General features: G+C 39.5%; 1 protein-coding gene across 8 annotated transcripts in view; it reads left to right on the forward strand.

The window, feature by feature from the left end:
- Nucleotides 1-13,165, forward strand: part of NRF1 (nuclear respiratory factor 1) — a 136,415-nt gene that overhangs the window by 87,567 nt on the left and 35,683 nt on the right. For 6 of the 8 annotated variants that reach the window (XM_077857314.1, XM_077857316.1, XM_077857317.1 and 3 more), the window contains 5 exons: nucleotides 1,518-1,676; nucleotides 2,489-2,686; nucleotides 3,454-3,555; nucleotides 7,230-7,388; nucleotides 9,809-9,966. In XM_077857314.1, the coding sequence (XP_077713440.1) occupies nucleotides 1,518-1,676; nucleotides 2,489-2,686; nucleotides 3,454-3,555; nucleotides 7,230-7,388; nucleotides 9,809-9,966 (776 nt within the window). The remainder of the gene's footprint in view (nucleotides 1-1,517; nucleotides 1,677-2,488; nucleotides 2,687-3,453; nucleotides 3,556-7,229; nucleotides 7,389-9,808; nucleotides 9,967-13,165) is intronic. The other 2 variants (XM_077857313.1, XM_077857320.1) reach the window with 2 other exon arrangements.

The raw sequence follows: 13,165 nt of genomic DNA on the forward strand, positions 1-13,165 counted from the left end.
GAAAAAGACACACTCCCAGGAAAGCAGGATAAAGGGGAAAATGACTTTGAGATGCACTTTCTTAAAATAACTGAAGGAGTGACCTCATGAGCCAGCTGATAGCCTGGGTTTGCAAATGGATACGTTTCTATTAGCCTGCTGCTTGATGCTGCAGAGCCAAATATATACGGAGTGTATTATATCATATCCTGTAAGCAGGAGACTGTCTGGGAGAGGCAGGCTTAGGGAGGTGAGATGGCAGGCTCAGCACAAGGATTAATGATGGATATACAGTCAACCAGAGCTCTTCTCATTAGGGAAGCTTTACTGATTTGGGTTCATGATTCCCTATTATATAATAATTGATATCAGCTTCTGGTAAAATAATATTCAAATAAGAACAACCAATATTTCAGTAGGCTCTCGAATATAAAAGTGGTGTTGCACTCATTCTCTCATTAATACTTAAGCATTCCCATTTCTGTTTTATTCTTTTTTTCTTTTATTGTTACAAGCCCATGTCCTTGGGTCTGACTCATTGCTAAAATTGTCTTCTCCTTTTGGTCTTAAACTGTAGAGGCAGTGTGGACATGTCCTTAGTTAGAGGATGCTGCTTTTCTCCTGAGTGTTGCAGAGGTTAAAAGGAAAGCAGTAGGTCCAGGGAGGAACATTATAACTTGATAAACTGCTTCTCTTGTCAAAAATCATTGTCAGCAATTAAGAATATTCACAAAGTAAGCTCCCCTTCTCCTCCAACATACACACTCAGTGTGGTTCCTGTGCCAGGAGATAAAGAATGGCAGTTGTCTCTGGTTTAACACCTGTTTGGTCTGGATTCGATTTGTAAAATAGATCTGAATGAAGTCCATAATGAGCGTAAGATCACATCTGCTTCACTCCATGTGTGTGTCAGACTCACAGACATTGGCCTAGCGTACCAGGAACTTTCTGGAAAAACTTTAGGGTTATTTCCCTTTTTATTAAGTAAAGCCTATTTCCCATTTGTAACCAACCACTTTCCTGAGTGCTCTTATTGTTTATGGTAGTTTTTCATTGGATTCTCCGGGGTTTCGCAGATGCATAATCATATCCTCTACAAATAATGATGTTATCCTCACTTCTTATTTCTCTTATCTAATTGCCCTGGTTACTTCCTCCAGAACAGTGTTAAATGCATTGCTTTTGTTTGACACCTTAAATGCATGGGAAGCTGTAGAAGGGAAATGAGGTAAATAGCATCCATAGTATCTTAGGCAGAAATCAAACTTGGGGGCAGCTATTCTTGATCTTCTAGGAACAAGTCTATGAAACACAGCTTAAGGTATACCTTACCAACATATGTATAATTCTCAGCCACCCGTGGAACTATGATAACCTGTGGAGAACAATGGGTTCTCATCAGTTACGTCTTGGAATTCTCTGCAACCCTCCAGGAAGGCTCTCTGTTTTATTATCTTAAAAATTCTAAGATAATAAAAGACATGGGCACATTGCAGATATTTTTCATGACCGCTGATGACCACACTCTTGTCTTCTAGGCCCAGCTTCGGGCATTTATTCCAGAGATGCTCAAGTACTCCACAGGTCGGGGGAAACCAGGCTGGGGCAAAGAAAGCTGCAAGCCCATCTGGTGGCCTGAAGATATCCCATGGGCAAATGTCCGGAGCGACGTCCGCACAGAAGAGCAAAAGCAGAGGGTGAGAGTTTCTCAGACCTGAGTAGTTTGTTGCTTTTCCACTCTGAATCAACTACAGTTTTGCAGGTTCCACATCTTATTATAAAAAGTCTAGAAACATATGTGTAAAAGTCAAACCTGTCTCCCAAAAGAAGTTTGATATTCTTTGATTTGTAGTCGTTCTCATTCATCATTTCATCACTATAAAGACTTGGGGCGAGTCCATGAATTTACACTTCTCTCTGCCTCGTTGCCTTTTGGAGCAGTTTTAATATTATGAGGTACTTGGAAAAACTGAAGAAACTTCAAGAAAAAAGTATCACTTTGAAGACTTAGAAATGTCCTTATTCCTGGTTAGTGAGAACCACTGTTGAAAAATATAGAATTAAAAAGATGTGAAGTTGGCTAAGTCTGCTGATAATGACACTTCTTTTTAAAAACATCGACTCAACTAGTTGTCATCCCTTGCTTTTTCTGCATATTTGTTTTTTAGTTAGCTTGGAAGTTTATTTAGAATCTTAATATATAATTTTTGACAAAAGAGTAACCTCCTTTTGTGAGAAGTTTAAGAGTTAGTCTCAGGTTAGAATGGGATATAAAACCCAAAAGCTGAACCAGAGTTTGGTTAGGAAGGAGACGAGTGGGAAATCTTTGGTGTTTGATGATGAGTTTCTCTGTGCCACAGTCGGTCTACAGGAAATAACCCTGAGGGAGCTTATTCTGTACAGTTTTAGTCTGGTTTGATAAATAAGCGGCTGCTTATTCCATAGTGAGGCTAAATGGCCAATGTTCTTTGTGACTTTTTAATGTGCTTTTTTGGTCTTTTGGTGACAGGTTTCATGGACCCAGGCACTACGGACCATAGTTAAAAATTGTTATAAACAGCACGGGCGGGAGGACCTTTTGTATGCTTTCGAAGATCAGCAAACACAAACACAGGCCACAACCACACACAGTATAGCCCATCTTGTACCATCACAGACTGTAGTCCAGACCTTTAGTAACCCTGATGGCACTGTCTCACTTATCCAGGTGAGTAAACCTGTGGTTATCAGATTATAGTTGCAAGGTGGATCAGTGGGCACTTCACTCCAGACTGAAGAGTTTACTCTTACTTAACTTTTCATAGCTCTCCAAGGTCTTTCTATCTGAAATTGATTTTTTTTAATAAAGATTTTATTTATTCATGAGAGAGAGAGAGAGAGAGAGAGAGAGAAGCAGAGACACAGGCAGAGGGTTCCATGCAGGGAGCTTGACATGGGACTCAATCCCTGGTCTCCAGGATCACACCCCGGGCTGAAGGCAGCACTAAACCGCTGAGCCACATGGGCTGCCCTGAAATTTATTTTTGAATACTATTTTAAATTGTTTGCAATTTGTTAAATACAGTGCTATTGGTAGCTTTTTTGGACATTTCCAAGACAAAGCACTAGAAAAATGGCTCCTTTTGTACCATTTGATTCTGTCAGGAACCTGGAGCTAGTCCTTCTGAATGACCTCTTCTGAGGTAAAACACAATTTGTTGGAGCCTCTAAAATTCAGATTGAGGTGAAAGTAGAAAGTCAGTTGGCTGATACTAGGTACTGGTGGTGAAACATGATAGCTTCTGATACTGATTTATTTGGTTGAAATAAAATTCTGAAACTCATGTAAGTATCTAAGATATGATTCATTTCACACTACAAAGCATGCTAATCATTATCTGTGCTGAATTTGGGATTAAATGAATCTTAATCTATGAGTAAAGGAGGTAGAAGAATCCACCACTGATGCTTATCACTCTCTGTGTTTTTCTTTAGGTTGGCACAGGGGCAACAGTAGCCACATTGGCTGATGCTTCAGAATTGCCAACCACAGTCACTGTTGCCCAAGTGAATTATTCAGCAGTGGCTGATGGAGAGGTAAGAAAGAGGATTTGGTCTGCATCTACTTAAATACTTAAATGTATAGGTGAGGGAGTAGTTAGGGTCCACAAGATAAAAAGACCAAGTAGCAACACATCTGTAGCATTATTTTATTTAAGCTTATTAAAACATCAGACCAAGATAGTTGCAAAGTATCTTATGCTGTGTATATTGTCGTAATTGAAATTCATAGATCTCTATGATTCAGACCTGTCAGAAACGTAAAATTTTACATTTACAATATAGCATTTTATATAATACACAATAAAAAAAGATTATCCATGTAATACTTTTATGCTGTAAACCTCAAAGATTTAATCATCAGGTTTTATTAAAACAATTAGATCATGAAGACTGGAACTGACTAAAGAATTCTTTGGAGGGACAAAAATATTTGTGAACCAGTAGATATTTTACATTTTAAATATGCCTTTGAAAAGACTTAATGAGAAAATTGTTCTCTACCAAAATCAAGATAATTATGGAATGTTAGTCTAAAGGTAGCTAACTTTAATTGAGTACTTGGTAAGCACTCAGCCCTGTTAAGAATGGGTTCTGTTATCATCTTCACTTTATAGATGAGAAAACTGAAACATGTAGAGGTTAGATGACTTGCCCAAAATCATGGACTAAGTGTTGAAGCTGAGGAATGCATTTAGAAAAATGTTGTCCAGGCTCTGAGCTCTGAGCCATCTGTGAAGTTCAGGAAAGGCTTCAGTAAGGCTCCATGGACTTTTCCCCCAAATGTACCAGTGTGGTATACCCCTGAAGTTTAAAAAAATAGCTAACAAATGTCAAAGAGCAGCATTAGAAATACAGTTAAACATATTATCTCACCTTTGTTCACAACCATGGAGCATTCTACTCAGAACACCAGAAAGTCATTTTTGTTTGTGCAACTCAGGAAAGGGAGAGAGCTGAGAAAGGTCTCATGGCTAGTGAGATGAAGAGAAACACAGCCAGATTCCCCAGTCAGCAGCAGGAAGGGAGCCCCTGCCATGCTGCAATGAAGCATTAGATGTGTGGAGTGGATTTACACGGGAAATCTGCTCTCAAGAAGCTCCTCCTGTCTGGTGGGGGAGAAGAGTGTACATAAATGAACTCTGGTCCATTCTGCAGGAGATGCTGCAAAGTGGTCTGTGCCTTCAGGAGAGAATGTTTCCAGCTAGGCAGTCTGAGAAGTTTTGGGAGGCAGGAGCAGCATTTGGTTTTGCAGTATAGAGAGGTAACAGTCAAGAGGATATTTACTTTTATAAGTATATAAATGTCACATAGGAGTATGGATTAGCTGACAGAAAAATTCATTAGTCCTCAAACACTAGAACTGGGGGACACTCCTTGAAGTGTGAAAGAGATAGAAAAGACAGTGGTAGGTACATTCACGAGATTTGTTATTCTTTGACTTAATCAGTTATCAACCATATCTACCTACTGAATATTTACTGGTACTACTTAAAGAAAGCAACTCTGTGTTTCTTAAACACTTCCCTAGACACTAATTTTTTGAATCCCATTTTACTAAATAACTTCATGTGTATGGTGGTAATTAACATATTTAAAAGTTCACAGAAAAGTATGAAATTTTTTTTAAATCTCTGACTTATCTATGGCTTTTAAGCATGTCATGTTTAAGGCATCTATTGTAGGAGTGGGTGAATGACAGAAAGAGCCAGCTGTTAAATACCTCAATTCAGTCAGATGGGGGAAAAAATGTAATTCTTTGCATACTTCCATTGAAACAAAAATGGTATAAAGAGAAGCAGCACAGGTTATCTCAGAAAGTAACAAAATGTTTTCGATTTCATAGTGTGATTTATTTGCCTTCTCATTTCTCCTAGATGTTGACATGGTTAGCATCTCAGTTTTGAGCTGTAAGAACTGGAATTACTCAAAATATCTCACTGCTTAGGGCAGATAAGACCACATCAAGTCAATGAAACATTGCATCAGATGACTCAGTAGAAACATCCTGTCTTGTAGTTAGCATCTTTTCTTCCAAGGAACACAAAGTACTTTACAAAAATAAATATCTATACTCTTAGAAGTTGTGAGGTCATTTTGTTATCATAACCTTGCCAGTGAGAGCTCTTACAATTAGACCACACCGCCTTCAACTAAGTTACACTTAGTTACAGAACCACTGGGGTCTGTCCCTTCTGGTAATACGTGGTCTCCCAAATTTGTTTGAATACTCTATGTGCTGAGAACAACCAATAATCTAAGTATAGTTGACCCTTAAACAACGTGAGAGTTAGGGGCACAGACCCCCATGCAGTCAAATTCACATATAACTTTTTGACTCCCTAAAAACTTAACTACTAATAGCCAAGTATTGACCAGAAGCCTTACTAATAACAGTCAACTAGCATAAGGAAAAACATATAGTACTATATCGATTGAAAAAAAAATCCTCTTATAAATGGACCCACACAGTTCAAACCTGTGTTGTTCAAGGGTTGACTGTATTTACAAAGAAACAAAAAAGAACCTTAGGCAGCTTAAAACTAAGTAAGGACATAATAAATTGCATAGACATTTAGAAATGAACAAGGAAATAGGGGTGCCTGGCTGGCTCAGTGGGAAGAGCATGCAACTGTTGCTCTCAGGATTGTGAGTTTGAGTCCCATGTTGGGTAAAGAGATTTCTTAAATAAATGAACAAATCTTAAAAAAAAAAGAGTCTTTTGGGGCACCTGGCTGACTCAGTTGAAAGAGCATGTGACTCTTGACCTCAGGGTCATGAATTCAGGCCCCACATTGGTGTGGAACCTACTTAAAAAAAGTGAACAAGGAAAGAATTTCAAAATAATTTGACATAAACTACATTGATTTCAAAATATTTATACAATTTCAGTTTTGATGGCGTATTTACCAATGCAAATGGATTTGAGAATTTATTTTGTTATATAATAAGACCACCAATTAGTAGTGGTGATATTAATTGCATTTAAGTGTCAGGAAAGTCAAGTTTTGGAATAGAATGGTATCTGATCATGATGGTATATATGGTTCTGTTAGAAGAAGAGGAAGAAGAAACCAAAGTACAAAGACATTGAAGACATGAATTTTAAGCTGAACCATCACCACATATAACAGTAGCATGATCTATTTCAGATGGTTTTTTAATGAATATCAGTTTGTCTGAAATATAGGAAGGCTGAAGAACAAGTAGGAAAATATGAATAAAGGAATATGTTCTCCATCCTGCCATTCAGTAAACACTTTCTGAGACCTGTGCCATTTACTATAGATTCTATAGATACAGGAAAATAAAGACTGCTCTTGCTCTTAAGGAGCACACAGGTAGGTGGTAGAGAAAAACTCATCAAAGCACAATGGCAATGAGGTAAGGACCGAGTAGAAGCAAGCCCAGGGTACTGTGGAACACAGAGGAGAAGTCCTAAGCCTTGTACCATAGGGGAGTGGAGGGAGTTGTACAGGCTCCATCAGGTTCACCTGAGCTCAACTAGAAGCAAAGGTGCAAGTTGTATTCCTATCAAAGGGAACAGTACATGCAGTATATCGCACTGTCAAAGTGTGGAAGGGCCTCAGGTAGTTCAACTGTAGCTAGAGGAATAAGAGTAACCACAGTTTGAAGGGCCTCATTGGAGTGGGTCTCTCAGAAAAGCATTGATGCTAACTGTACATCCTCTGAATATCTTTCCCTCCTAGGGCTTGGGGCCCTTTCTCTGGGACATGGTGACATCCGGCATAGATAACCACACAGTGGCTCCCAACAGATGGAAAGGGAGAGCAACAAGAGCTCAAGCAAATACAACTAAAGCACTGAGACTGAAGAATAGGAAATTCCAAAGAAATGTTAACACCCAAGTGATTTATTTATCACCTGCCATTATTCTGAATAGAAATCTCTTCGTCTGCTTCTTCTTCCTACTTCCTCTCTACCCTTTGCCACCATCCATTAATCTTTCATGCCATATAATTTAACTCCCTTAAAATATACTATATATGGCAACTTTCTTATACCATTTTTGCTACAAATACAATTGTAACTAAATGTGTATACATGAAATTGCTGGCATTGGAATCTGAGTATTGGGAGAGCCTCACTAGGCCAGGCTCTGCAGTGGGATGGGCAAAAATCTAGAGGGGCAGAACTGGAAAGAGGAAGACTGTTTAATGGCAAAAGGTGACGGGGGCCAGCTAGCTTCAGCTGGTGTTTTGAGTGGAATCATAGACCATCTACAAATTGGCAGTAACTTGTCATTTAAAGTGGCATTGTTTGCAGTGCCACTCACTGGAGTAATGAAATCAAAGAGAGATTAACTCTTGGAAAGCAAGAGTTTTATGAGTTCCTGAGTTAACTTTGCAGTTCTAAGGGAAGGAAACGGGGTATCTCTGCCTCTTAGTGATGAGCCCTTAAGGCTTGTTGGCACAATTCACTGCTTATGAGAACTCAGGGCAAATACTAGGGTAGTTTGAAAAAATGTCCCATTTTCTGGGAGGCTTTTGACAAGCATTCTGAGAAGCACTCTCATAGTCTTAAGTATCATAATAGATCCAAAGCAGGAGGCATTTTAAATATCTCCCTCTCCTAGCTTGTGACACTTTCTTTGGGACACAGTTAACATGCAGTCACAAGCTCTCCACTCACCTGGCCCAAGCAGTGTGAATCAGGAGCAGGAAGAGCTCCAGTGAGCACACCTAACATCCTGAGACTGTAGAAATATTGTACCTGAGAAGATTGATTTATCACCTACCCTAATTTCAAATAGAAATTGCTTTCATTGCCTCTGCTGCTTTTTGTTTTTGAGGGGGAGTGATTAATCAACTGTACTTATTGAGCAAAATGGACTGAAATAGCTAGATAAAGGTATTCGGGACTGAGAAATCTCTAAATGCAAAGCATTATTCTGAAAGCAGTGATTCTTTGGGTACACACACCCCACCCCCACCCCAGGACATTTGGTAATGTCTGGAGATGTTTTTGATTGTCCTGACTGGGGTGGGGGCCGTTAGCATGGGTAAAAGTCAGGATGCTGCTAAACATCCTACCAGGACAGCCCGCCACAGCAAAGACTTGGCTGGCCTCAAATGTTAATAATGCCAATGCCAAGAAAACCCCTGTGCTTGATCTAACAAAACTAAATTCAAGTCTGTTCTCTCACCAAATAGAATTTTTTGTATGTTTTATTTTGTTTCTTCATAATTCTTCCCCACTAGAAGGAAAGCAGTTTTTGCTACATTAAAAAAAAAAAAAATGTTTACTGAATTTGGCAGTTTCCATCAAAAACTAAAATATAAAATAACTTTAATATACAATCCCACCTCTGAGAATTTACTTCATAAAGAGACTCCCATGAAATATGCAATGTAGTATGTAAAGATACTCATCACAGTACTGTTTGTAATAGCAAAAGACTAGAAACTTCTTAAATGCCCATTAAAAGATGGCTGGTTAAATAAATCACGGTGTGTTTATGTGCTACAATGCTGTGCAGCCATCATTATGAGTCATGAATGAATGAATGAAGCTATTTTATACATTGCAAAATAGAATCACCTCAGAGATGTGTTGTTGATGAAACAAGCAAGTCACAAAAAGATAACGTAGAATAAGCTGCCATTTTTATTTTTTTAAGAGGAAGTAGAAAGGGAGAAGTAGGAGGGAATGTGTGTATAAATATGCTTGCATATAGAGAAAATATCCCTGCAAAAACACACAAGAAATAGGTAACAGTAGTCACTTCTGGGCAAAAGGTCAGGAGTACTGGCATTACATACTCTTTGGTATCATTTGAATTTTTTTAGAATTATATTTATGATCTATTCAAAAGTTCTAACTTTTGAGTTTTTTATGGTTCAAAATTTTTAATCTGACCCATATTAATGTGTTACCTGTTCAAAAGAATTCAAAAGAATAGGTAATACATTGATAGGGCTCATATATTTCAAAAATTATTTAAAAGTACACATTGGAAAATCTTGCTTTCTGTCTCCTCTCCAACCTACTCCCACAATTCCTGTCCCCCTACACACACTGAGGAAAAGATTTTCAGTGGTTTCTTTTGTGTCCTTCCAGAATTTCTTTATGCAAATATGAGCAAATTCAAATATATTTTCTAATACCTCCTTTTTTATATACAAAAGATAGCATACTAAAAACCCTGTTCTGTACATTATAGGTCATGTTAATTTAAAAATGTGTATGTATTTGGCTGAGCACATAGCAATTTATTATAATCCTTTTGTGACTTTGATTCTTTACTATCATGTCCTTTCTGCCTCAGGTGGAACAAAATTGGGCCACGTTACAGGGAGGTGAGATGACCATCCAGACAACGCAAGCATCCGAGGCCACCCAGGCGGTGGCATCATTGGCAGAGGCCGCAGTGGCAGCTTCTCAGGAGATGCAACAGGGAGCTACAGTCACCATGGCTCTCAACAGGTGGAAGCAGGGCTGGGAGAATCAATGAGGATGGTGAATCTGTCCCTACCTACGGGTTGTCAAGAAAAATGTTGTACCTCTATCTGTCACAGTTGGCAGTTGGAGCTTAACGCTCTTAGCCCATGGCTAACTACATAGCCATATTGTAATTTGGCTCATATTTGTCCTCATTCACCCCATTACTACCCCACCCCACCCCAGTCCAGCCTTCTGACTTCCAGCTCAAGCCTGCTGATCAAGGGACACGGATTGATTTAGCTTCATCCTATCTTGTGCCCTTTATCAGACCAAAAGCAGCAAGGTTTGAGTAGTACGTGTTTTTAAAGGGACCAAAGGATATGATAAAGCAAGAAGCTTCAGGATTGATATTCCATCTCCCCACAAAATAAATCGTGTTTAGTCATACTTTCACTCATCCAAAAGAAACCACTTTTTGTTAGGGGCTTTAATCCATGTTTTGGCTGGTTGAGAGCTGATTTTACTGACTTTTCAGGAAACTTGTTTCCTTTGCTTATCAATGATTTTGAAATAAGTTTTAGACTATTCAGGAAAAACAGACTATTAGGAAATATTTTTCTTCAGGCATGTTTAGGAAGGGTGCTGCAGAATAGGATACCCCAGTGAAAGATAGTTTCCAAAACTAAATTATATTGTTCCTGCTTGGTTCCTTCTGTTGGTTAATGGAAGAGATTATCCCCATACTATTCTTTTTTTTCTTTATTGCTGACATAATTTTATTTTCAGTGGACCTAGGCATTTTACCTAATAGTTAAAAGAGTGCGGGTCTTAAAGCTAGACTATCTGGGTTTACATTGCAGCTCTGTCACCTAACTAGCTGTTTGACCTTGGGATATTTACTTGCACTTAGTGCCCAGATTTTCTTCTTCTGTAAAACAGGGGTAATAACAGTAGCTACCATGCAGAGGTGTCATGAGAACTGAGAAAGCCACTGCATGTGAGATCCTTAGATCAGTGCCTGGCATATGGTAAGGCTGCTGTCTCCATGATGTATAACAGCTGTTAGCCTCAGATAGTCACTGAACTCTTCTGACATGCCAGCACTCTACTAGGTAAGGTTGTAAGTAAGGAGTGCTCTAAGATACAATGTCTGCCCTCAAAGAAGTCATACTGTTATTTTGGGGAAATTGATTTAAGTAAAACACTCAGTGAACACCATTACTAAGGGTAATTCACTATTGAATTGTGTAGCACAGACCATGAACATTGTAGATCACCTTCCCTCTTACTTTGGAGAAATTAAGTTGGCCCAACTCTACTCCTTCCTTTCAGAGAGGATGCATAGATAAACTTCCTAAAAGTCACAGCCAGAGTGAGAACCTCCCTCTGGTTTGGTAACCCCTTACTGTAGCATGGAGCCTAACAGGCCACAGTTAAAGACCAGCAAAACTTGGATTCATTGAGCCAGCACCTTGGATATTCCAATGAAGTGTGAGTGTCCTGGGAACCCTATACATAGTGGAAAATATGAGGCACATTCTGGCTCCCTTTAGTGTAAGGACCAAGGCTTATTTCTAAAGGCAAGGAGAGTAATGGTTTCCCCTGAGGGCTTGTTAACAAACTCAGATGCAGCTGAGGTGGCTATAGTGTTTACTCCAAAGGAAGGAGAATGTGGTTCACTGTGGCATAGAGGAGGAGTAGAGATGTTGAAATCTGTTTGCAATCAGAGAGTCCCCCATCCCCACCCCATGAGTGTTGGGGGATGGTGTGTTGCAGCCTCTACTAGGGGGTGAAAAATCAAGCCTGGCAGCCAAGACCAGACTATGGCAGGTTACTAGGGGTTTTCTGATTCCAAGAGAGGTCACTCACTGCCTAATGCCAGGAGGTTTGGACTTCAGACGCAAACCCCTGGTGTTTGCTTCTTTATGGAATAAGACAATACTCCCAGCCTTTCTGCAGAATTTGTTGCTGGAAGTCATCTTAGTGAAAACTACCCTGAGAAATCTGGTCTTTGTTCCCATGGTAACAAAGCGATTTCATAGAGCTGCTTCCTTCTAGCCTGTTTCAGGTGCAGATGGAACAAGCATGGTTCTTTAATAATCACCTGCCCCTCTTCTATGCTGTAAACAGCAGATGTGGGCACAGAGTGAGGAGAGGCAAGCTGCATGATGTGGCAGGTGGGGAATAAGCAGGCAGAGGGGCTCCTTCATCTGCTGGAGGGGAAAGGGGGGTCAGGACAGATGCAGGACAGACCTGTTTTTCAACCACGCTGTTAAAAGAGTTTTGTTGAGCAAGTCAGAACAAGGACCCTGAGCTCAAACAGCCTTCAGCCCACCCTGGCATTATAAATAAGCCAAAGAGGGTATGGAGAAATTATCATTTAAAAAATGTGAAAACTGGGATCCCTGGGTGGCGCAGCAGTTTGGCGCCTGCCTTTGGCCCGGGACACGATCCTGGAGACCCGGGATCAAATCCCACATCGGGCTCCCAGTGCATGGAGCCTGCTTCTCCCTCTGCCTGTGTCTCTGCCTCTCTCTCTCTCTCTCTCTCTCTCTGTGACTATCATGAATAAATAAATAAATTAATTTTAAAAAAATAAAAAAATAAAAAATGTGAAAACTAGTTAATTTTAATTCTTTTCAAAATACATAATAAATCAGCACTCTGAGGAAGGAGACAAGGAGAGAATCAAAATGAACAAATGAAGCACAGCACATTACAGCTCAAAAAACCTCAACATACAAAAATATTCAGTTGAACAACCAGAGGGCAAAGGAAGTGAAATCATCATTTGCTTGTTGCAATACGAAGATTAATTTGAAGTTTCAGTTTGTTGGTTAAGCCGTCCTGGATTATATTGCTGCTTAAACAAGTCCGTTTAAGTCAGTACGACCCTAAGGTGCCTGGCTCACTCAGTCAGTAGAGCATGCATCTCTTCATCTCAGGGTCGTGAGAGTTCAAGGCCCACACTGGGCTGTACTGACTTTAAATCTTTTTTTTTTTTTTAAGTCAGTACAGCCCTTGCATATACAGATGCGTGGTAAGTATTTATAGACTGAGTCTATGTTTGCCCTAGTAGAAATTTACACTGTGTTGTAGACACCGAGACAATTTTTACTTGTGTGTCTATGGTGTATAGGGTTACAACTCGGTGTTATGGGGAAGCAAAGGCAAGGAACTCAGAGTTGCTGTTCTTATGCTGTGAAGACACTTGGCTTAAAAAAATAAGTGAGTTAAAAAA

Source organism: Canis aureus, chromosome 18 (assembly GCF_053574225.1).
Source record: "Canis aureus isolate CA01 chromosome 18, VMU_Caureus_v.1.0, whole genome shotgun sequence".
Lineage (NCBI taxonomy): Eukaryota > Metazoa > Chordata > Mammalia > Carnivora > Canidae > Canis > Canis aureus.